At 45.6% G+C, this 24,670-nt stretch overlaps 1 protein-coding gene and 1 long non-coding RNA gene across 2 annotated transcripts in view; both read left to right on the forward strand.

The window, feature by feature from the left end:
- The window catches only part of LOC140721021 (uncharacterized), a 689,868-nt gene that overhangs the window by 448,534 nt on the left and 216,664 nt on the right, over window positions 1-24,670 (forward strand). The window lies entirely within an intron of this gene.
- LOC140721030 (uncharacterized) lies at window positions 9,816-23,389 on the forward strand. Its single transcript, XM_073035906.1, has 3 exons — window positions 9,816-9,940; window positions 18,649-18,998; window positions 20,919-23,389. Exon 3 carries the CDS (start codon window positions 21,243-21,245, stop codon window positions 22,530-22,532), a length of 1,290 nt encoding a protein of 429 aa, XP_072892007.1. The 5' UTR covers window positions 9,816-9,940; window positions 18,649-18,998; window positions 20,919-21,242; the 3' UTR covers window positions 22,533-23,389.

Genomic DNA, 24,670 nt, shown 5'->3' on the forward strand with positions numbered 1-24,670 from the left:
TTTCAGCCCGAAACGTCGTCACTACCTCCTCCCATAGATGCTGTCTGGCCTGCTGAGTTCTGCCAGCATTTTGTGTTTTTATTTATTTCCAGCATCTGCAGATTCACCCGTATCTGAGTGTGAATAGACTTTTCTAAAGTTCTTATTTATCTTTGTAAATTCTACTGATTGAAATGGGAGCAAGATATTTTTATTAAAAAATGTCAATGTCGGTATTGATGAAAGTGTTTATTGCCTTTGTTGTATTTGTTAACTATTGAGCTCTGTTTGGCAGAATTTTTAAGTCTTGAACTACATTCTGTCAAAGGCTTTCCCTATTTCGCACTACTTTCTATTGTCTTTGCATGTTGGTATTCCAGATATTTGGGTATCAAGAGTCTCGATAAAGGGTCTTGGCCCGAAATGTCGATTCCCATCCATAGATGTTGCCTGACATGCTGAGCTCCTCCAGCAGTTTGTGTGTAGATCTCTAAATTTCCAGCATCTGCGGGTCCTCTTGTTTCACAGATAATTACCGTATATGTTTCTTGAAAGAACAAGCTGGTAGTGGCTGTGTTGGTAAAATATTAAATAAAATCATTAGAAATAGGTGGCATAGTGTTGGCAGGTGTAGAATCTGTGGGTAGAATAAAGGAACTGCAAATGTAAAAAAAAAAGTCCCTAATGGGAATTGTATAGAGACCTCCGAACAGTAGCAAGTATGTGGTCCACAAGTTACAATGGGAGATAGAAAATGTGTGCCAAAAGGGCAATGATACAATAGTCATGGGGGACTGTCATGCAGGTGATTAGGAAAATTAGGATGGTGTTGGTTTCAAGAGGAGGAATTCCTAGAATGCCCACAGGATGCTTTTTAGAGCAGCTCGTGGTTGAGCCCACTTGGGGATCAGCTATTCTGGATTGGGTGTTGTAATGATCTGGAAATTCTCAGGGCACTTAAGTTCAAAGAACACTTAGGGGCAAGTGATCTTAATGTGATGAAATTTACCCTGACATAAGAGAAGGAGAAGTTAAAGTCAGATGTGGTACTCAGAGAATTAGAGAGACTTGAGAGAAAAAATGGTCAACATTGATTTGAGAAGAACGCAGGCAAGGATGAAAACAGAGCAGCAATGGCTGGAATTTCTGGAAGTAATTCGGAAGGCACAGGATATACACAGTGGCATGCTGAAGTTTGGGCATCCCTGGTCAAAGTTTCTGTTACTGTGAATAGTTAAGTGAGTAAAAGATGACCTGATTTCCAGAAGGCATAACGTTAAAGATGACACATCTCTTTAATGGTTTAAGCAAGATTGCTTTTCTTATTTCCATCTTTTACAGTTTCAAAATAACAAAAAAGGAAAAGGGCCAGAAGCAAATGTTTGGGCACCCTCATGGTCAGTACTTAGTAACACCCACTTTAGCGAGTTTTATAGCGTGTAAGTGCTTTCTGTAGCCAGCTAAGTGTCTTTCAATTCGTTTGTGTGAATTTCTGGGTTCAGTTATTAGCAGCAAAACACTGACAGCAGAAATTACAGATCAAAATATTATAAGAGTCACAGAGCCCAGCAGTACCAAAACAGGCCCTTCGGCCCTTCTAGTCAATGCTGACCTGTTTTTTGTTGTTAATGCCTGGTTCCAACTATCTGCCCCAGAGCCTACATACACCTCCCATCCATGTCCTCACTCAAATTTCTCTTTCGTGTCTAAATCGAACCCACATCCAACACTTCTACTGGCAGCTCATTCCACTCTGACCAAACTGTGAGTGAAGAATTCCCCTTCAGGTTCCCCGAAAATAATACACTTTCACCCTGAACTGATGTCCAACGTCAGGGTGAGAGGGCAGACAGTAAGGGCAGGGGGTGGTCAAGTGCGGAGAGGGAAACAGAGCGGAGAATTTATACTTAATATCTTCCAGAAAAACTAGTTGTTTGAACTTACTGGCTATAACCCTACTATCCACGTCCTGTACGTTCTCAACCTAATTTTTGATCTAGATGACAAGTAGCAATGTTCAAAGTTCAAATTACATTTTATTATCAGTGTACACATTTGTCACCACATATAACCCTGAGATTTTTTTTCCTACAGGAACACTTGGCAAATCTATAGAATAGTAACAGGATGACACAATGAAAGATCAAGTAGAGCATAGAATTCAACAAACTGTGCAAATGAAAATATAATTAAATATCAATGAATAATGAAAGCAATGGGTGTAACCCTGGGGAACCTCACTAGGCCTGGGCCCTGAGTCCAATAAACAGCCTCCCACCATCACTCTCTGCTTCCTACCATCAAGCCAACTGTGCATCCAGTTAGCCAGCTCTCCCTGGATCCCGTGTGATCTAACTTTCCACAGCAACTTCCCATGCTGAACCTTAGCAGAGGCCTCATTGATGCCTATATCGGCCTCGATCCTGGGACAGACGTGTCACAGATCAGAGAGCACAGATTTAAGCAGAGGATGAAGAGGTTTAGAGGGATCTGAGGAAGAGATTTTTCACTCAGAGGGTAGTTGAAATCTGGAACACACTGCCCAAGATGGTGGTGGAGGCAGGTCCCTTCACAACATTAACGAAGTGGATGAGCATTGAAATTGCCAAGATACAGTCGGCTATGAACCAAGTGCTGATCAATGGGACCAGTGTAGACAGTGAGTGGATGGTCAGAACGGGTATGGCCGGCCAAAGGCCTGTTTCCATGCTGTGTGACCCTCTACTCTGGACACATTAAATTAACGATGGTGGCACCATAAGGGATTGGTTTCAAAACTCCACACCCCTGTCCAACCTGAAATAAACCAGACTGCACCCCTTTGTCGCCACTGCAAGTATCTGTTTCTCTCAAGGTAACTTAGATTGGTCACTTCTACTGAACAACTGGCAATTGATGAAGTTCCTGTGTCTTCTTCCATTAATATTGCTTCCTCACAGCAAAACTAACCCTCTCACTGTGTCAGAATCAGTGACGAAATCTGCCCCCAAACACTGTGCTTTCATCCCTGCCCATTGTAACTGGAACCATCTCACTGAGGGGCTGATGGAGACACAACGCCTGCCCCTGCTTCTGACATTTTAAATACCACCAGAATGGTTTTCTGATTCACTCTGAAGGTGATGGTACATTCAGCTCATCATCAGACCTGACAAACCATGTCTTCCCACAGCTGGTCCCACCTGTTGGTGTGTCCTCTTTCCTCCACCTCCGGGGAAGCTGCATCTCCACACAAACTCGTCACTTGAGTCGACAGTCTGTACCCGTGACACAGGAAATCACATCACTGTCACTATTCCAGCTGCCACCATCCAGGAAGTGGTACCGCAACATAAAAGGCCGGACCGACAGGCTCTGGGACAGCTTCTTCACCAGGACAGCAGACTGATGAACACATGCTGATTTGAGTGTACTCTATATTACATTGTCGGTTTTATTTATTATAAACTATTATAAATTACTATGATTGCACGTTGCACATTTCGATGGAGGCATAACGTAAAGATTTTTACTCTTCATGGATGTAAGAAATAAAGTCAATTCAATTCAATTCCTGATTCTATGACTGACCTACTCGCCTCTGGGTATCCTCCGTCAACGAGCTTCTTCCTCAGGCACCACCTGTGAGATTACACACAAAAAACAATCAAAACGATCTATGAGACAGCTCCTGTACCCCTCCACCCCTGAACATGTTTAAACTCTCTCCTCAGCCCCTTCCCTATTACCTTTCCCATTCAGACTCCCGATGTGCCAGCAGATCTCATAGGAGGCTGTACAAACCCGTGACCTTCTCTGATGTACAATTCAGTGACCTCGTTCCCTATCTGCACTCGCAGCCCATGACGGCTGTCCTAGATTCTGGGGCTCTGTAACACACAATTTTGTAACACGTAATCTTGTTAGCAGCAAGATTAGACAGTCATTAAAATGTTTGTTGTTTCCTGAAAGGACACGCGGGGTAAGCTGTCTGATCCAATTCACCAGATCCCCCCTTGTTTACAGCTTAATTCGTCTCGGGACCCGGACCCACACTCCATTCATAATCTCTACCCACACACAGACAGAGCCGTCCCTTCACACCAAACCCCTCGGAGAACCACAAGGGACTGATCCCACAGCCGGGGCTCGGTGGCAAAGTTAAAACCGGGGCTGAGGAGAGCCTGGAGCCTCCAGTCGAGACAAAACCGCGCTGCCCACTCAGTCAACAACTGGACACAGGACTTTACGTCACACAGCACCGGATTCAGTGCTGAAACCCAAATTTAATTTTGTTGTTCCAAATCGTACGAAACAAAAGGTGTTTTAAAATTGAAGCGCTCCCCCTGACGTGACGTCACACAGGAGCCCCCACGCGCCTGACGTCACCCACGGTCTCCACATATCTGCATCTGCTGTCACGAGCACGGTGCCTTACGTCACACACGCGCTGCTGTTCTCGAGCTTTTTCGGTTTAACGGCTGAGCAATTGAGCACGAGCCAACGCCCCCCTCCCCGAACAGTCAACAGAGGAATTGAATTGATTGCAGAGCTGCGCCATTCCCATTGGTGCGAAGTGATGTCAATCACTGGTTACACCCAGTAGTGAAGGCGGACCAGCCGAGAGGGTGTTGAGCAGTCTCCGGCTGCAGCTGGAACTGCACGTTAAAGCGGAACAAATTTCAAATAAAATGTCCCGCTTTTTGATTTATATCTATTTCCATCCGAGGAAAGTTGGGGGCGTTTCTGAAGCGTCTCCGGCAGCCGGAGTCTGAGGAGGTAGTAGGAGACCACACGATCCGTCGCTTGATGCCGCTTCCCCGTGGAGGGATCACGACATAAAAAGTGAGGAGAGGGGGTATTTTACTGAAAGGATGAAGATGGTGAGAGACGGGGCGGACAGGATGTTTGTCCCGGTGGGGACAGGAGGGGCTGATCTGTGGAAATGCCCGAGCCCACGGTGGTGGCGAGCAGAGGGATTCACCACATTGGGGGACAAACACCGGCAGACTGTTGCCTTGCAAGCGGGGCCAATGGTCCGGGCAAAGTGACAATTATTTGGGATTTGTTGAGATTGTCCCTGGAATATGGTGTAAAATCCCGATCCCCATACTAACACGGGTTATACAGACCAAAGAACAAACTGCCGGAGTAACTCAGTGGGTCAGGCAGCATTTGTGGAGGGAAATGGACCGTCAACATTTCGGGCCGAGACCCTCCCTCTGGACTGAGAGTGGACGGGAAATAGTCAGAGAAAAGAGGTGAGGGGTGGAGATGGGTATGAACTGGGGAGTGAGAAGTGGATCCAGCTGAGGGGGGAAGTGGGTTTGGAAATAGTGGCAGGGGTGGGAGTTGAGTGTTTGGCGAAACACAGGGCTACAGAAGATGTAAATTAATTCCATATAGGATTAGCAAAGTTTTTAGAGAGTATTTGTTATAGAGAGTGCAATGAAGGTTCACCAGACTGATCCCTGGAGTGGTGGGTCATCAGATAGAGAAAGATCAAATGTGATTACCCTTTCATTTCGAGAATCGAGGATTGAGAGGTGAACACATTGAAATGAACAACATCATTACCGGTTGAACCAGGGATCCCAGTCTCTGGAAAAGTGGGTGGACTGTCCGGAACTGAGATGAGGGGAAATGTCTCCACTCCGCTGGTTGTGAATGTCTGTAAATCCCCACCACAGAGGGCGGTGAAGACTCAGTGATCGTCCTCACATAAAACTGAGGCCGGCAGATGTGTGGAGATCGAAGGGATAGAGGAAATGAGGATCGGGGAGGAACATGTAGCTGAGATGGGAGAGCAGCCGTTATCTTGTTGATGGTTAGAGGGGCTGAGTGTCCCACCTGTTTCTCACTTGATGTTTCAGTGTTCCTGTCCAGTGAGGCCAGAGGAATGTGAATAGAAATTAGTGTTTATAAGCATAGAGTGATTTAAATAAAACCAGCACATTTCCTGTGTGTTCTGAATTGTGTGTCTGCCCGGGATGGGAATCGAAACTATAACTCTGAGAACTCTGTGACCTGGCGGTGGAGGGAAAGGGATCGGGGAAGATACGGAGGGGAAAAGTTAAATACGTATCCGGTGTACGTATGAAAATAGGATAGGGAAATAATGAAATGATGTGGGAAATGTGGCGGTGGATTGGGCAGCGTGTGAAGGGAGGAGCGGAGTCTCCGGGTCACGTGGGCGACCCATAATCACGTGAACCTCGGGTCAGCAGCACCTTTGGGTTTGTTTCTGAGGCCCCGCCCACTGCCCGATGACGCTATTACAGATCGCGCATGCTCCGTTGTTTTTTTCGTCCTTTGTGGAAGCGGGTCGGCGGAGGGTTCGGGATCGGGAGGGGTCCTTCCCCGCTAGGACGGGGAGCCAGGAACGGATTATTCTCTGCGGGGTAACACCAACAGTTTCTCTTCGGTGAGTACTGAAGCCGGTCCCAAGCGGAGAGGTCTGACGGTAGGTAGTGAGTTAACTTTCCCGAACTCAAACAAGAGAAAATCTGCAGATGCGGGAAATGTGAGCAACGCGCACAAAATGCTGGAGGAACTCAGCAGTCCGGGTAACAGCTAGGAAAAGAGTACGGTCAACGTTACCGACCGAAACCCTTCGGCAGGACATGAGAATAAAAGGTGGGGGTGAGGAAGAGACAGAGAAACACACGGTGATCGGTGAAACCTGAAGGAGGAGGGAATGGACTGGCGGCCTGGCCTCGCGCCTTCACACCGAAACGCCTGAGATGAGCCGCCGCTCAGCCCGTGTTGTTCTGGTCCTATTAGCAGGATGACGTAAAACATATTTCTATATTGTTACTGAGGGAGAATTGTATAATTTGTATTCCTTGTATTATCTGAATGTACTTGCCTGTGATGCTGTCACAAGTCAGTGTTTCTCTGTATCTGTACCGCCCCGTACCTGTGCACTTGGCAATTAATTCAACAGGTCCTGAGAAATCTCAGTGAGATTTGATCAGTGATGATCATCTCGGCAGCTCGGTAGGTCGAATGTATGAGACAGTACACTGTTAAGATAGATAGATAGATAGACAGATACTTTATTCATCCCCATGGGGAAATTCAACTTTTTTTCCAATGTCCCATACACTTGTTGTAGCAAAACTAATTTCATACAATACTTAACTCAGTAAAAAATATGATATGCATCTAAATCACTATCTCAAAAAGCATTAATAATAGCTTTTAAAAAGTTCTTAAGTCCTGGCGGTAGAATTGTAAAGCCTAATGGCATTGGGGAGTATTGACCTCTTCATCCTGTCTGAGGAGCATTGCATCGACAGTAACCTGTCGCTGAAACTGCTTCTCTGTCTCTGGATGGTGCTATGTAGAGGATGAGAATGCAAAACCCTGAACAGTGTTGATGATCAGAGGGATCTCAGACTCCAAGTTCATCGCTCCCTGAAAGAGACTGCACAGATTGATCGGGTGGTTAAGAAGGCAAATGGCGTGGTTGTCTTTATTTGTTGAAGCTTTGAGTTCAAAAGTCGGGAAGTTGTGTTGCAGCTGTTACGAGCCTGCGGTCGTACTGTGACTGTTTCTTTAAGAGCGCCGGCGTGAGGAGGCGGGACTATGACGTCAGTCACAGGCTGACAGCGCGAACTGTGGATTATCCATGAGAGAGAGAGAGAGCGATCTGCGGAGAGGCTGTCGGTCAGTCTAAAGAGAGAGAGAGACTGGAAAAGCTGATCGCTTCAGTTTGTCGCAGCTGAGGCTTGGAACTCTCCTCGGCCCACAAGAGTGGGTTGATCATCGGTACACGGAACCACAACGAATGTGTGTGGCTGTCACTTCGTATAATCCATAGGAGTGGATTGTGGAATATCTTGGCGGACCGCTTGTGATAACCATTGCCAGGGTATGTTGTGTGGCAACCCCGGTAGACGGTATTCCTGTGACAGGTCACTTTCGCTGATAACTCGTATATGGACAGATTCAACGGATAAGAACTTCGTCGACGGTTATTTTGAAGTAACGGCCTTTTCTCTACGTTTCACCCTGGATTACAAATATCTCTCTCCCATCATTTATTCCGGGGATTACTGAACTTTCCTACTTTACCATCACAAGACTCTGAGCTTTTTTCCCTCAGGCTCGATAGTTTGGGAGTTATATTTACACATGTACACACATAACACTGTTAACTTTCCTTTATTTCGTTAACTTATGAGAAGTAGATCCTAATAAAGAAATGGTTTAACATTAAAACCAGACTCCAGTGTGAACTCTGTTGCTGCTGGTTAGTTTCTAAAACGTTACAGTTCGTAACACAGCTTTATAAAACTAGTTAGACCACATCTGGAGTGTTTCTGACAGTTCTGGGCGCCCCCATTCTCGGAAGGATGTCGGGGCTTTGGAGAGGGTGTGGAAGAGGTTTACCAGGATATTGCCTGGATTAGAGGGCATGAGCTATAACGAGAGGCTGCACAAACTTGTGTTGTTTTCTCTAGAGCGGCGCTGGCTGGGGTGAGACTAGATGGACGTTTACAAGGTTACGAGAGGAATAAATAGAGTGGACAGACGATATATTTTTCCTGGTGGTTGAAATGTCTAATACATTTAGGGTGAGAGGAGATGTGAGTGGCAAGTTTGCTTCTGTCCACAGAGTAATGGGTAGCTGGAATAACTGCCCGGGAGAGGGGGGTCACGTGATCCACTTTGCCCCTCCCATTTAACCGCAGATGGGCAGCATATGTGCGTTGCTTCCGAGGCCCCGCCCTCCGGATGATGCACCAATCACTTTGCGCATGCTCACAGTCTCCAGGCGGGTTGCGTTCTGCGGATTCGGGATCACTGTCTGCGGGCCGAAGATATCACTTTCCCATCGGTGAGTATTGAGACCGATCCCGAGCGGGGAGATCCGATGTTGGCCGTGAGCCCCGAACTGAGGGCCAATTACTCATTTAGTACCCAGTTATCTGGGCTCGTCAGAAATGTATCGACTTCACTGAATCTGCATTGAGCGATCCAAACCAGGAGCCCAGGCTGTCTATTTCCGTAGAACTGAAAGGGGAGTCCAGCCAACAGGTCACGTGAGGCTATGTGCCGCAGATATGCCCCGTCCCCCGCTTTGTGACGCACGATCACGTGGTGTGTTGCTAACAAGGTTTGCAAGAATTATCTCAGAAATGATCGGCTTTATGTATGAGGAGCATTTGATGATTCTGGACCTGTGCTCAATGGAGTTCAGACGGGGGTGAAAGGGGAGGGGTTGGTTAAGTAAACCTACCGAATGCTGAAAAGCCTGGATACAGTGGACATGGAGAGGATGTTTCCATTAGACAGAGAATCTGTGATCTGATAGCACTGTCTCAGAATAAAGATGCTTCCCTTTAAAATTGAGGTGAGAAAAATTTCTTCAGCCAAAGGATGTCTGATTTGTGGAATTTGTTGCTGTAGAGGGTGGTCGAGGCTGCCATTTGGGTACGTTTATGACAGAGATTAATATATTGATGATTGCTAAGTCGCTTCAGGGTTACAGGAGGAAGGCAGGAATATGGTGTTGGAATAAAAATCAGCCATGGTTGAGTGGTGGGGCAGACCAGATGGATCGAATCACCTAATTCTGTTCCTGTGTCTTATGTCTTACCATACTGAATGATGGCTGCTTCTTCTCCCATTTCGTTTTGTGACGTGTGAGGGACAATAAAAGATTGTTTACTGAGATCATTATATTTGCCTTCAACATTTAAATTTCAGTGAGTTTTCTTCTTAGTAACATTAAGCAGAAATATTTTGTTCTTTCTATTGTTAACGTGCTTCATTATTTTTCATGTTAAAAATAATTATTTTCATTATTTTTCTGCGGTGAGAGATTTATCGGAAGAAAAACCTCAACTGGAAGCAAACCACAACTGAAGACAGTGGAACATCAACAAGTGAACCAGCCCGAGGATTGAGAGCATCAACTGGAGAGAACCCATCTGACTCAGAGAATCCAGTGATTCAGACAGGAGAAAGTTTGGTGAGTCTCATTTACTCAAACACTGGTCCTTTAGAGATTACATACCTGTACAAAGGAAGGAAGGAAATAGTTGGAAGTGAGACTGAATGTGCCCAGAGGAACCAGTTATGCCTCTGTCAGATCCAGTTGCAATCACTCTAGGTCTGGTAATATGTTTCCAGCAGCCCAGTCCTTTAAAACCACTCCCATTCTGTCAAAGTCGAATCCGGATAAAGTCACTCAGAGACCGTATAAATACAAACTCTTTATTCCAAGCACCCGGGGCTTATTCAGTTAGTCACTCAAACAGGAAGAGTCTATGACTGTTCCTGCCCAATCCACTAACTGACTAACAATTCCCCTTACACCACAGATATATCTGTCCAGATACCCACCACACAAGGTAGGCTGGAGCCAAAGTTATTTACTACATGACAGCCCCTAAAGACAAATTACAAAATAGTCATAATGGCTTACACACAGAGAACTGACTGAAGCTGTCCTATCTCTACACGTGAGTGCACAAGGAGATGAGCATCCTGGAACCCGAGCTAGCTTCCATCAAGAAGAAATAGGGCTCAGCATGGCTTAGCACATCTGGTGCTCATCAGCAGTTTCTTTCAGAAAAGCAGGCTGCTATTGTTTAACCAAGTGTTAACCCTTTTGCATACTTTATCATTCCCTCCTTTTGATCATTACATGATCAACAAAGCAGTAGTTTTTTTTTACAGAGAAAGCAACTGAGTACAGCATTGACTTATCAGTAGGAAGAAACAGTGTACAACAGTTATTATTACAATGATATGCACAACTATTAGGCCATAATGCAATATCATGCCCCATATATTAACAAACAGGCCTTCAAAGACCACCATTTCGAACCTTCAGTGAACCCGTGTAAATCCTGCTCTACTTTCTTGATGCTGTCAATCTCCTTGGCAGTGTGCTCGGAGAGGGATGTAATGTTAGACTGATCAGGGATATAGGTGCAGCATTCTGTTTCAATAATAACACAGATTCCCCCTTTCTCAGCGAGGATAAAATCTAAAGCCATACGATTCTGTACGACTGTTTGCCGGATTGCACTCATTTCAGTGGATATTTCTGTTACTTGGGCCTGTGTTTCTGTCAGGGCCTCTGCAGTATTGTGGCCAGCTCAAGTGCTGTAGCCAAATTGATAATCTCTGGTGAATTCCTGGCTACTCCATAGGAGAGAAAAGTGATCATCCAAAATCACTCAGTCTCAGTTATTCCTCTCCGCTGCTGGGCACCTGCAAGTATGGCCAGGATGCATGTTTCCCAGTCTAGGAAGTTGCGTTTGGTGGGAGCCTGAGATACCATCCCTCAGAACACTGACAGCCACATTCATCGCTGATAATACCACAGTCCCTCACCTCACTTCCCCGGGTGTTGTTTGAGAAAGCCCAGGCTGAGAGTTCCTCACTCTGGTTGAGCGGGATTACTGACATTGGAATCATAGTTTACCATGCTGCGGAATTTCAGCACAAACCCAGCAGGCCCCTAGTTCTACCTGTTTGGCATCGGTGTGACAGACAAAGGTGTTAACATGGGTGCCCCCCGGATGCTGGGGTGAGCCCTGTCAAAGACATAAGCATGAATACCACTATCAGACAATACATTTTCCTTTAGTCCAAGAGTCATTCTACTCAGTTCCTTCAGTAACACGATTGCAGACTGTTCAGTGTATCCAACGAGATTGCCCCTTCAGTTTCACAGCCGTGGAGTTGTCAGTAACACCTGATATGGTTGTCTCCACCGAGATCCAAGTTTCCCACAATCCCAGTTCTTGATCCGAACAATATTCCCAGGTTCTTGGGTGGGATAGTCACTCCTCTCTGCGGGGTAGTTCTCTTCCTTGTAAGCCTGTCATACCTGTGTATGTAATGCTTGGAGAATTTTGGTTATTTCCCATCTCTTCCCCAAGAGTATGAATTTTGAATTTTGCTGGTAGACTTTCTGGCAACAATGGTATACAAGGTCTTGGTTCCCAGGGTGTCCTCATGATGATTTCAGCTGGTGACAACACTGTTTTCCCCTGTGGGGTAACCCGCATGTGGAATAGGGCTAATGGTAGGTCCTTCAACCAAGTGAGTCCAGTAACCACCGTTAGTTTGGCCAATTTACTCTTCAGAGTGCCATTGACTCTTTCCACTATGCCAGCAGTCCGTGGGTGGTGTGTACAGTGGAATTATTGCCTCATAGTTAGTTTGTTACATACCTCTTTGTTCACTGTCACCACAATATGTGGGCCATTGTCAGAGCTCAGCATCTCTGGCAGGCCGTACCTGGGAATTACTTCCTGTAATAATACCTTCACAACAGTCATAGCTGTATTGGTGGTAGTTGGAATAGCTTCAAACCATCTACTAAACACATCTATAATATCTAAGCAGTATCAATAGCAATGTACTCTAGGCAATTCAATAAAATCAACTTGTAGACAGGAAAAAGGTCCATCTGTCAAGGGAGTCATACCCAGTGTGCTGGTTACCAACCATTCCCTCCTTTCCCAGGTGTGTACAGTTCTGTATATAATCGACCAATATTGGTAAAAACTGTGTAGGAACACAAACCTGTCCCGCTGGGGTGATCCAAAAACCTAGGTCGGGGTCTTTCTGGCACCCCATCTGGAACTACAGTTTGCGCTCCTCATCAGAGGCGTCCCGCTGAAGTACGTACCTCCCACATGTCTGGCAAACTCGTTCTGCTTAAGTCACGGAGGATTGCTTGATGGGAACCCGAGGAGACTACAACTACTGAGGACTGTGCCACACTTTTCGCTGTCTGATCTGGTAAAGCATTGCCTTTAGTGACCCAGTCCGACTGGCGGGTGTGGGCCACACATTAATAATAGTCAAAACTCGAGGTAGCTGTAGAGCGGTGAGTAAGTTGTTTATAAAGGTGGCATTACTAATGGGGTGGCCAAAGCAAGTCAGGAACCCCCCTGTTCCCAGAGAGCCCCGTAGTCATGTACAGCTCCAAATGCATAATGGGAGTCTGTGTGAACGTTCGCACTTTTATCTGTTGCTAGGATACAGGCACGAGTCAGAGCAAACGGCTCAGCCTCCTGGGTGGAGACAGCTGCTTCAAAAGAGGCCTGCTCAATTACTTCACTGTCCGTCACTATCACATAGTCAGAATATTGTTTTCCTGCTGGATCCACAAAAGAACTTCATATCCTCATAAAACATTTACTCAGGCTTTAGGGCGTATTGCAGAATGGATGGGAGGATCTTTCACAGTGATCCAGATGGGGGGCAGTTGGTGCGGCCGTCTTCATGGCCTGAGGTTGCCCAGAGACGGGGTACAACGTCTAGGGTTCAGTCAATATTGATAGAGTGTTTTACAAGATGTCCTGACTTCACCTCAGACTCCTTCCAGTAATGGAGTTGTCCTGCGACCAAGTTTTGCCAGTCTCCCTCGTTGCTAGAGGCTTGTTTCATCAGGGTGTAGGCAAGGAACCCCAGGGTCTTTGGTTTGAACCCGGGGCAAACCCTGACGGTAGTATGGGGAACAACCAGTCCTGTATGTCGCCAAAGGAAATCTGGAACTTTGGCCAGTAATGCACTGCCCTCTTTTCCTTTAACCTCTCCAATCACCATTACTGGGAACTTCTGTCCCTCGAGGGGGGCATAATACTGGCTTTCCTCAGTTGAGCACCCCGGAGGGTCATAGCACAGAGTCACATGAGGGTCGGCCGCTGGCAGAAGGGGTTCAAACGCAGTGGAGTCCAGATTAAGTGCCCACCACTGGGGGGGGTGTCAGTAACTGGGGAAGCTGTCGGTTGTTCACTAGTCCCAGGGTGACACCCTTGTCCACGCAGAGAATCTCGACTTCCAACGGACAGAGCAAGTCTCTCTCTGCTAGATTACACCCCAACTGGTGGTGACTGTAAATAAAACCTCACACTGGTTCCCCTAGAATTCCACCTGCAGTGGCTGGGTACGTGGATACGTACATTCCATTCATTCAAACCCAAACAGAGTGATTGTCTGATGGCTGGAATTCCTTTTCCGATACTATTTCCTGATCGAGAGTGGTTGTGATTGCCCCATATCAATCATAAACGGAACAGGAATTCCAGCAACTTGCAATATTACACTGGGCTCTTCCTGAGGGGTGGTACTCACGGTAGGAAGCATCATTGATTGTCAATTTCTATACAGGTTGTTATCCCCACCTGTCCCTTGGTAGGTTTTTGTTTCCATTTCTTATCCCCAGATACAGCACACAATGTCAGGTCCCAATAATATGTCAAAGCTCTTCGCATTCGATTTCGATCATTGTCAGGCCAATCCATATTATTTGTTTTAATCATGTTGGCTATCTTAGTTGCTAAGCATTGGAGCAGTAAGGTGTTAAACTGGGGAACGGATTCCCATCATTAAAGACTCAGTCTCCTGCGAAAGTGCCGTAGCAGGCCACAAATCACTCCCAATAGTCTGGTCCCGATTCCCCAGGCTTAGGTTTGCATTTAAGTACTTCAGTGATGTTTACAGGTTTCTGGAAAGCCCTTTCCAAGGCTTGGATGATCTGGTCTGTCTATTCATTCTCATTCTGGATTCCCACCTGTAACTCCTGATAGGTTTGGTATCTCAATCCTGCCTTCCATTTCCGCCCCTCAACAGCTGAGAGAATCATGTAGCAGAGACTGAATAAATCTTGCAGGGTCGCATTAAACATTTGGATAGTACTGCGGACACACTGAGCAAACTGTGCTGGTTTTTCTTTTCTACCTGGGACCTGATTCATGATCATTATCATTTCTTGAGGCTTCCAGGGTGCATACACAGGAATCACTAAGGGCTGTCCCTCCTCCTGCTGCTGGTGGACTGGACAGCATTCGGGTGGGCAATTGCCTTTAGAACCATAGAACATTACAGCACAGAAACAGGCCTTTTGGCCCTTCTTGGCTGTGCCAAACCATTTTTCTGCCTAGTCCCACTTACCCGCACCTGGGCCATATCCCTCCAAACCCCTCTCTTCCATATACCTACCCAAGTTTCTCTTAAATGTCGAAAGTGAGCCCGCATTCACCACTTCCTCTGGCAGCTCATTCCACACTCCCACAACTCCCTGAATGAAGAAGCCCCCCACTGATGTTCCCTTTAAACTTTTCCCCCTTCACCCATGACCTCTAGTTTTTTTTCCCCCTGGCCTCAGTGGCAAAAGCCTGCTTGCATTCACTCTATCTATACCCATCATAATTTTATACATCTCTATCAAATCACCGCTCATTCCCCTATGCTCCAGGGAATAAAGTCCTAACCTATTCAACCTTTCTCTGTAACTCGGTTTCTCAAGTCCCAGCAACATCCTTGTAAACCTTCTCTGCATTCTTTCAATCTTATTAATACCCCTCCTGTAATTAGGTGACCAAAACTGCACACAATACTCCAAATTCTGTCTCACCAATGTCTTATACAACTTCACCATTACATTCCAACTCTTATACAACTTCACCATTACATTCCAACTCTTATACTCAATACTTTGATTTATAAAGGCCAATGTACCTAAAGCTCTCTTTACAACTTGTGATGCCACTTTTAGGGAATTATGTATCTGTACTCCCGGATCCCTCTGTTCTACTGCACTCCTCAGTGTCCTACCATTTACCTTGTATGTTTTACCTTGGTTTGACCTTCCGAAGTGCAATACATCACACTTGTCCGCATTAAACTCCATCTGCCATTTTTCAGCCCATTCCTCCAACTAGTCCAAATCCCTCTGCAAGCTTTGAAAACCTTCCTCACTGTCAACTACACCTCCAATTTTTGTATCATCGGCAAATTTGCTGATCCAATTTGCCACATTATCATCCAGATCATTGATATAGATAACAAATAGCAATGGACCCAGCAATGATCCCTCTGGCACACCACTAGTCACAGGCCACCACTCAGAGTAGCAATCCTCCACTACCACTCTCTCGCTTCTTCCATTGAGCCAATGTCTTTGTGGAGCAATTACCTCTGGGGTTCTATTGGATCCTTCCCTCCCTGTCTCGGAATAATCGTAGGTATTCCCTTTCTGAATCTAATGGTATAGGGACCTCCCCCTTCCCTGCCGCCACTGTTTTACCTGAGTGGTCACCGTATCTGAGTACTGGGAGGATTGGGGTTCGGGAGCACTGGGTGCACTCGGCTCCTGGTGAGGTGTTGGGGGGGGAGTACCTTGGGTGCCCACACCTCATCACAGTCACTGTCCTGTAACAGGGTTGGTATGCCAGACATGGGTTTGGGATCTCTTGTTTCCCTATCAGTTCGAACTTCAGACTGACATTCCTGCCATTCTCTCCTATCTAGGCTAGACTCAGTTTGCTTATGTTGTTTTCCCTGCTCTTGTTTTCTTCATCTATCCACCCATTCACGCACCGCTTTTAGCATCTCCCAAACTTTGGCGTTCCTCCTGCTGAACGTACCCTTTGTCACATGCATTATTCCTCCAACTTGCTAATAATGTACCGTTCCACTTTGCATCTGCCTTATCCTTCCATTCCCTTTCCAACAATTTCCACTTCTTTCCACAGTTTTTTTCCATATCAAATTTACTGCTTGTTCTCATGAGGTAATATCCCTGGTTCCCCCACAGTGGCCAGATTTTGTCCCCCAATTTCTTATTCAGTGCTGCACTCAACATGCGCAAATCTTTTTCCTTGTCTGGAAAACTCTCACACATTGTGTAGGGCTGCTCCCGGCCCACTCATATCAATCGACTGCAATTGACCCATGTTCTCTAAGTAATTTACCCAGTACAAAGCCTCCTGCTTAATTAACAAACAGATACATTTACCCAGCTGACACCTCCTGTCCATTTAATAAATTTACCCGGCTGGCACTTCATGCTCATTTAATAAATTTACCCGGCACGTCTGCCTCCTGTCTACTTAGTGAAATTTACCTGGAACCGCCTCCTGCCCACTTAGTAAAATTTTGCCTCCCTCATACGAGTCTCCCAACAGATTCTTTCCTGATCCCGTCAAGGTATACGATTAGCCTTGGGCGAGGGACCATACCCCGAAAGGAACAAACAGAGAGCGACGAAAGATAAAATAACTATTGAGTGCCCAGTCAGTCTCCACCGTCCCCAGAGTGGTCCAGCCGCTTACTCAGCCAGTCTGCTTGGCACTCCCTATATTGGGATCCTGTTCGAGACGCTAAACGTTAAAGTGGAATCTGAATAAAACTTGGGAGACCAGGTTCTTATCGTCACCACGGTTTATTGCGCATTCTCCTGCAGGAGTTTGAGACCCAGTTGTCAAAGGGAAGGCACGTAAGCACTGCCACCATCTGACAAGTGGACTGACTCAGTCAGGTTACAGCCGTGTATTTATACATGAACCCAGACATTTATATATAGTAAGCCCCAGACTTTACTATTGCAAAACTTAATTACATAGATAAGAGAGTTTGCTAAACGAAGGTTTTAATTACAGGTGGATGTACTGTTCAGTCCTTATCAGTTATTCCCATTGCAAGGCCCTGACTTAATTACAGACAGATGTTCATTCCTGTCCTTATCAGCGAGTTCTCCTCCCTTCACTCAAATGAGGGTACAATGTATAATGTTATCAGCTAATGAGGGTGCAATGCATAATGTTATCAGCTCTCAGTGTGTCTCTCTGCAAGCCACAGAGAACTGGTAATGAGCCTGTCTTAGCAAACCACTGAACACAAAGTTGACTTCAGTTCAAAAATTCCTGTTCAGTCCCAAATATTCTTTTAGCCAGAGCTTACATAGGGTCAAAATGTTTTTTTATGTATGTATCCTTAATTCCTCAGGAGGTTTCAGGGGAAATATTTATGTCCAATATAGAAACTGGTGTTACCTATGTGTATTGTGGTGATGCAAAAGTTGCTGGAAAATTTACAAATGGGAAGAAGTGGAGTGATATTTGAAACTCTGACTTTTTAAACCATAATTTAGCAAACAAACCACTTACGGACAATATGCAAGACCTTTGGTGAGAAAATCCTTCATTGACCTACAAGTATCTGGGAGTACAGTTAGACGAGAAGCTAGACTAGACTGCCAACACAGATGCCTTGTGCAGGAAGGCACAGAGTCGACTGTACTTCCTTAGAAGGTTGGTGTCATTCAATGTCTGTAGTGAGATGCTGAAGATGTTCTATAGGTCAGTTGTGGAGAGCGCCCTCTTCTTTGTGGTGGCATGTTGGGGAGGCAGCATTAAGAAGAGGGACGCCTCACATCTTAATAAGCTGGTAAGGAAGGCGGGCTCTGTCGTGGGCAAAGTACTGGAGAGTATAACATCGGTAGCAGAGCGAAGGGCCCTGAGTAGGCTACGGTCAATTATGGAAAACCCTGAACATCCTCTACATAGCACCATCCAGAGACAGAGAAGCAGTTTCAGCGACAGGTTGCTATCGATGCAATGCTCCTCAGACAGGATGAAGAGATCAATACTCCCCAATGCCATTCGGCTTAACAATTCAACCGCCAGGAGTAAGATATGTTAAAGTGCCGGGGTTAGGACTCAATGTATTAAGTAAACTACTTAAGAACTTTTTAAAAGCTATTATTAATGCTTTTTGAGAGAGTGATTTAGATGCATATCATATTTTTACTGAGTTAAGTATTGTATGTAATTAGTTTTGCTATAACAAGTGTATGGGACATTGTAAATAATGTTGAATTTCCCCATGGGGATGAATAAAGTATCTATCTATCTATCTTTCTATCTACAGGCCTGCTATATAGTGTGAGAGAGCAGATGAACTCGATCGAACCCAGAGGAGATCAAAGTTCTTATTGACAGTGATTTGCTAGCTGTTAAAATGAATACCTCACTATATAAAAATCACTATGCACATTTTGTCACTGGGTAAAAAAATGCACAGTACAAGATTTATGTACACACCGGTCATTACAAATTAGAGGGGACATTGGTGGGAAGGTGGGGAGATCTCCAGTGTCCCTGATGCCCTCACTTACAAGATGTACATCCAGCTGCAGCTTGTAACCCTGCACCTTAAGGAGTTGGAACTTGAAATGGATGAATTCTGGATCAGCTGGGAGTCTGTTATATACATGAGGGGTAGGAATCTTTACGTTACATCTCAATCTAAATGTGCAATGTGTAAGTTATAGTAATTTCTAATAAATAGTTTGTACATAGGATAGTCAATATAGCAGAAATGCAATTCCATCAGCATGAATTAATCAGTCTGATGGCCTGGTAGAAGATGATGTCCCGAAGCCTATTAGTCCTTTTGCTGTGGGACCGTTTCCTGGATGGTAGCAGCAGGAACAGTTTGTGGTTGTGATGAATTGGGTCCCCAATATCCTTTGGGCCCCTTATAAACTCCTGTCTCTGTAAATCCCCTAAATCATGGGAAGTTCACATCTACAGATGCGCTGGTCTGTCTGCACCACTCTCTGCAGGTTCCTGAGATTGAGGGAAGTACAGTTCACATACCAGGCAGTGATGCAGCCAGTCAGGATGCTCTCAATTGTCTCCCTGTAGAATGCTCTTAAGATTTGGGCCCATACCAAATGTCTTCAATGATCTGAGGTGAAAAAGGGGCTCCTGTGCTCTTTTCACAACACGGCCGGTATGTACAGACCATGTGAGATCCTTGTTGATGTTTCTGCTGAGGATCTTAAAGCTGTTCACCCTCTCAACCCCAGATCCATTGATATCTTGATGTCAATATGGGTTAGCCTGTCTCCAATCCTCCTGTTGTCCACAATCAGCTCCTTTGTTTTTGTGCCAATGAGGGAGAGTTTGTTTTCTTGACACCAGTCAGATGTTATTCATACCTCAGATAGAGTCAGTGATCAAATGGTTGAGCATGGTGTGATGAAAGTGCTGAGCTGTGTATATCACAATGCAAGAAGCATCATAGGAAAGCCTGATGAGCTCAGGACAGGGAATTACGATATTGTAGCCATGATTGGGACTTAGTTGCACCCAACAGTCTGAGTGATTTAGAGGAACAAATTTGTAGAGAGATTGCAGACCATGCCAAGAAACAAAGGTTGATTCAGTAAATGATTTTAACTTTCCATATATTGACTGGGACTCCCATACTGTAAAAGACTAGATACAGCAGAGTTTGTCAAATGTGCCCTTAATCAGTACGTAGAATTCCCGATGTAGAAGTGTGCAATAAGCCGTTAGGAAGTGATCCAGGGCTGGTGACAGAAATTAGTGATCATAATCCATGAAATTCAAAGTAAAGGTGGAAAAAGAGAGGTCTGGACCACGGGTTGAGATTCTGAATTGGAGAAAGGTCAATTTTGATGGTATCAGAAAGGATCTGACAAGTGTGCTATGAGACAGGCTGTTTTCTGGCAAAGGAGTACTTGGTAACTGGGAGGCCTTCAGAAGTGAAATTCTGATGGTGTAGAGCTTGTATGTGCCTGATAAAATAAAAGCTGAAAGGTGACTGGTGCAGGGAACCTGGGTTTTCAAGAGATATTGAGGCCCCGGATATTTTGTTCCTCTAAATGCCTCAGACAGTTGGGTGCTACCAAGACTCATTAATGACTACAATATCATAATCCCATGCCCTGAGCTCATCTGGCTTTTTTTTAGTCATCTTCTGTTGGTTTCTAAAAGCTTCCATATAGGTTTTGCTCTATATTTTGCCCTCTCTTTGGCTTTGGCTTCTCAGTTTAGCTACAGTTTTGTCCTCCTGCCTGTCCAATGCTTCCACTCCCAGGAATCCATGCAGCTCAGTGGGAACAGGGAATGGAGACAGTCAAATGGAGCCAGGGCACAGACTGTACATGGCAGAAGTGCCCCATTCTTATAGAGATAGGAAGAGCATCAGAGAATTTGAGGGTCATTCCAGATACCAGCTCTGTGTCCTGTTAGAAGATGATTTCTGTCTCCAGCTTGGGTTGAACTTCATTGTAACAGTTTAATGCCAGATGACACCTTGATAACCCAGGTGTTCTCACTGCAATGATGCCCTTCACCCATTGATGGATTTTGTAAATTGTTTTACAGGTTAAAAATGACGAAGCCCTTGTCTACGGGAATCTCGAACACAACACACCAGTTTTGTTGTCTCTGTCCAGATATTTAAGAAGTGGAGCAAGGGATTCACTGGATCATCCTTCCTGCTCAGACTGTGGGAAGGGATTCACTTGCTCATCACAACTGAAGGTACATCAGCGAGTTCAGACTGGGACAAGGCCATTCACCTGTTCTGTGTGTGAGAAGGGATTCAGAAAGTCTTCCCACCTGTGGACACACCAGTTAATTCACATTGGGAAGAGGATGGCCGCCTGCTGAATTTGTGGGGAAGGATTCACTTGGTCATCTGACCTAATGGCTCACCAGGAAAGTCACACCAGGGAGCGGCCGTTCACCTGCTCAGACTGTGGGAAGAAATTCAGTTGCTCATCTCAATTGAAGGTACATCAACGAGTTCACACCGGGGAGAGGCCGTTCAGCTGCTCAGACTGTGGGATGGGATTCATTTGCTCATCTAATTTGAAGGTACACCAATCAGTTCACACTGGAGAGAGGCCTTTCACCTGCTCAGACTGTGGGAACGGATTCACTCAGTCATCTAAACTGAAGATACATCAGAGAGTTCACTCTGGAGAGAGGCCATTCACCTGCTCAGACTGTGGGAAGGGATTCACTCAGTCATCTCAACTGAAGGTACATCAGCGAGTTCACACTGGAGAGAGGCCGTTCAGCTGCTCAGACTGTGGGATGGGATTCATTTGCTCATCTAATTTGAAGGTACACCAATCAGTTCACACTGGAAAGAGGCCTTTCACCTGCTCAGACTGTGGGAAGGGATTCACTCAGTCATCTAAACTGAAGATACATCAGAGAGTTCACACTGGAGAGAGGCCATTCACCTGCTCAGACTGTGGGAAGGGATTCACTCAGTCATCTCAACTGAAGGTACATCAGCGAGTTCACACTGGAGAGAGGCCATTCACCTGCTCAGACTGCGGGAAGGGATTCACTCAGTCATCTCAACTGAAGGTACATCAGCGAGTTCACACTGGAGAGAGGCCGTTCAGCTGCTCAGACTGTGGGATGGGATTCATTTGCTCATCTAATTTGAAGGTACACCAATCAGTTCACACTGGAGAGAGGCCATTCACCTGCTCAGACTGTGGGAAGGGATTCACTCGGTCATCTCAAGTGAAGATACATCAGAGAGTTCACTCTGGAGAGAGGCCATTCACCTGCTCAGACTGTGGGAAGGGATTCGCTCGGTCATCTAAACTGAAGATACATCAGAGAGTTCACACTGAAGAAAGGCCATTCACTTGCTCAGACTGTGGGAAGGGATTCATTCGTTTGTCCTCCCTAATTGCTCACCAGCAAGTTCACAACAGGGAGTGGCTGTTCACCTGCTCGGACTGTGGGAAGGGATTCACTCAGTCATCTCAACTGAAGGTACATCAGCGAGTTCACTCTGGGGAGAGGCCATTCACCTGCTCAGAGTGTGGGAAAGGATTCACTCGGTCATCCAACCTACAAGTGCACCAGTCAGTTCACACTGGGGAGAGACCGTACACCTGCTTAGACTGTGGGAAGGGATTCGCTTCATCATCTCAACTGCAGAGACACCAGCGAGTTCACATTGGGTAGAGGCCTTTCTCCTGCTGTGAATGTGGAAAGGGATTCACTCAGTCATCTAACCTTATGTAACTCTCACTTCGCCTAGCAGCTTAATATAGGGGGTGTTCCCCCCACCCCCAGCACGGCCAGACTAAAGAAATCTCGTTTGGGTGGATGCTGCGCGATGTGTCCCCTGTTACGTATCAGTTCCCCGAAATAACAAACAGTACACAGTATGTCATTAAAGGACTGAGCTCCATAATTCTTACTTTCACTATAGGGTTAGTAAAGAAAAAATAAGGGCCCATTTTCTCCATTTGTGTCTTCTCATCTGTCCCAGCAAGCGACCGTGAAAATCTCTCTTCCAGACTCAATGAAAGAACATTTCTCTCATTGGATAGCATCGCACACCACAACCCTGTTATCTCTGCTACAGAGAAACCATTACCTCAGCAGTGAAACATTACAGAGAGGCCATTACATGAGCAGTGAAACATTGCAGCATGTTACACTTGTGACACACTACCGGGTTCACACTGGGGAGAAAGTTTCAATGAGCTGCATGCTGGATATTTGTCCATCACCGTTGCTGAATGCAATTTCGACAGTGACTGTCGGTGCTGAACTCTGCAATTATTGCTGCTGCTCACCACACCCAGTTCTGCACCCTGGTCACTGGGCATGGGAGGAGTTTCTTCTGCTGCACCTTCACCTTTAATGGGACTGGATCAGTGACAAATAAATCAGTTCTATTTTAAACTGTCTCCGGTATTTAGTGAATTTACAACACACCTAGTGTACAGTAGAGAGTTAACTCATGCCGGCTGGACCCTGCCAGTGATACTGTTTGCGACAGTCCTTTTACATCTTCCCTTGTTGTTCATCTCTCACTCTCCCTGTGGGGGGGGGGGGGGGGTTCCAGTCACTACTCTGTGGGTGAAGAGGTTTCCCTTGAATTTTCTGCAGATTGAGGAAGTCGAGCTGACTGCAGTTCTGTCTGAGATGTTCTTCGCCCCTCAAATCTTTGGGCTGAGGAAGAATGACATTAGTTGTTAACCTCCCTATTCAGGGCTCATTTCCACATTATTTGTCATTTTCCCTGCTTCTGAAGGGTTGTTAGAAAACACCACTGTCCTCCAAACACTGAAAGCTGAATGGGAAACCATTAGTTTGATGTTCAATGGAGCAGGGTCAGAAACCAGAGGTGGGTCCACACAGGGCATTGTTTGAGGCTCTGAACGATGGTCGGCGTAAGAACGTATGATGAGGAGAAGGGAATCAGCAACAGGGTGTGGCAACGAATGACAGAGTAGCAACATTTCGAAGCTGATTGACAGAGAAAATCATTCAGTTATCTGACTGATGACACAAACAATTCCTGTTGTGAGGTGCTGCACTGGCCGAGGAACGTGTGTGTGTTGGGAATGCTTTGGTCTATTGAGGGACTTGTTCCTGCTTGTTTATCCTGTAATATTGTATCCAGATGGTTATTATAGATTGTCCTATCTGATATAATGTATTGATTATCATATAATTTGTAAGATTTTGACTCTAAAGGTGGATCAGGCTTGAACTTACGGTGCCTCGATGAAGTGATGGAGGGCATTCATGCGTTTGTATTTTAAAGCAAGGTTTTGGTGAATCATATTTGCCACTGATTGTACCTTTGTAATTAATCAGATTGAGTTAAACTGCTGTAGAGTCCTGAAATGTGTTGGATTGTGTCTGATTTCTTTTGGCATTTTCTACACAGACAGACAGACAGACATACTTGATTGATCCCGAGGGAAATGGGGTTTCGTTACAGTCACATCAACGGAGTGTAAAAATTACTTACTGCCTTATTGTTTGTATTTCATGTACTTTCGATTTTTCTTTCCTTTTGTTGACCACATTGATGTGTATTTCTGCAAGGGACCCCTTGTCAAGTGATTTTTGACAGGTCATGACCATTGCATCTGTTATCTCTTCAGCAACCTCTCTCAGGTGTTACGAATCCCTCGGTTTCGTTTGCTGTGGACTGTCACTTTAAGAAAGTTCCTGAGTGAGGCGGGACTAACAGTGACGTCAGCCAGCAGCTTTCTCAGCTCAGAGAGAGAGAGCGAGATAGAGATTTAGAGAGAGCGCGATACATATAGATAGATATGAGACACACACACACAGTCGGA

The sequence above is a fragment of the Hemitrygon akajei genome, unplaced genomic scaffold, assembly GCF_048418815.1.
Source record: "Hemitrygon akajei unplaced genomic scaffold, sHemAka1.3 Scf000049, whole genome shotgun sequence".
Classification (NCBI taxonomy): domain Eukaryota; kingdom Metazoa; phylum Chordata; class Chondrichthyes; order Myliobatiformes; family Dasyatidae; genus Hemitrygon; species Hemitrygon akajei.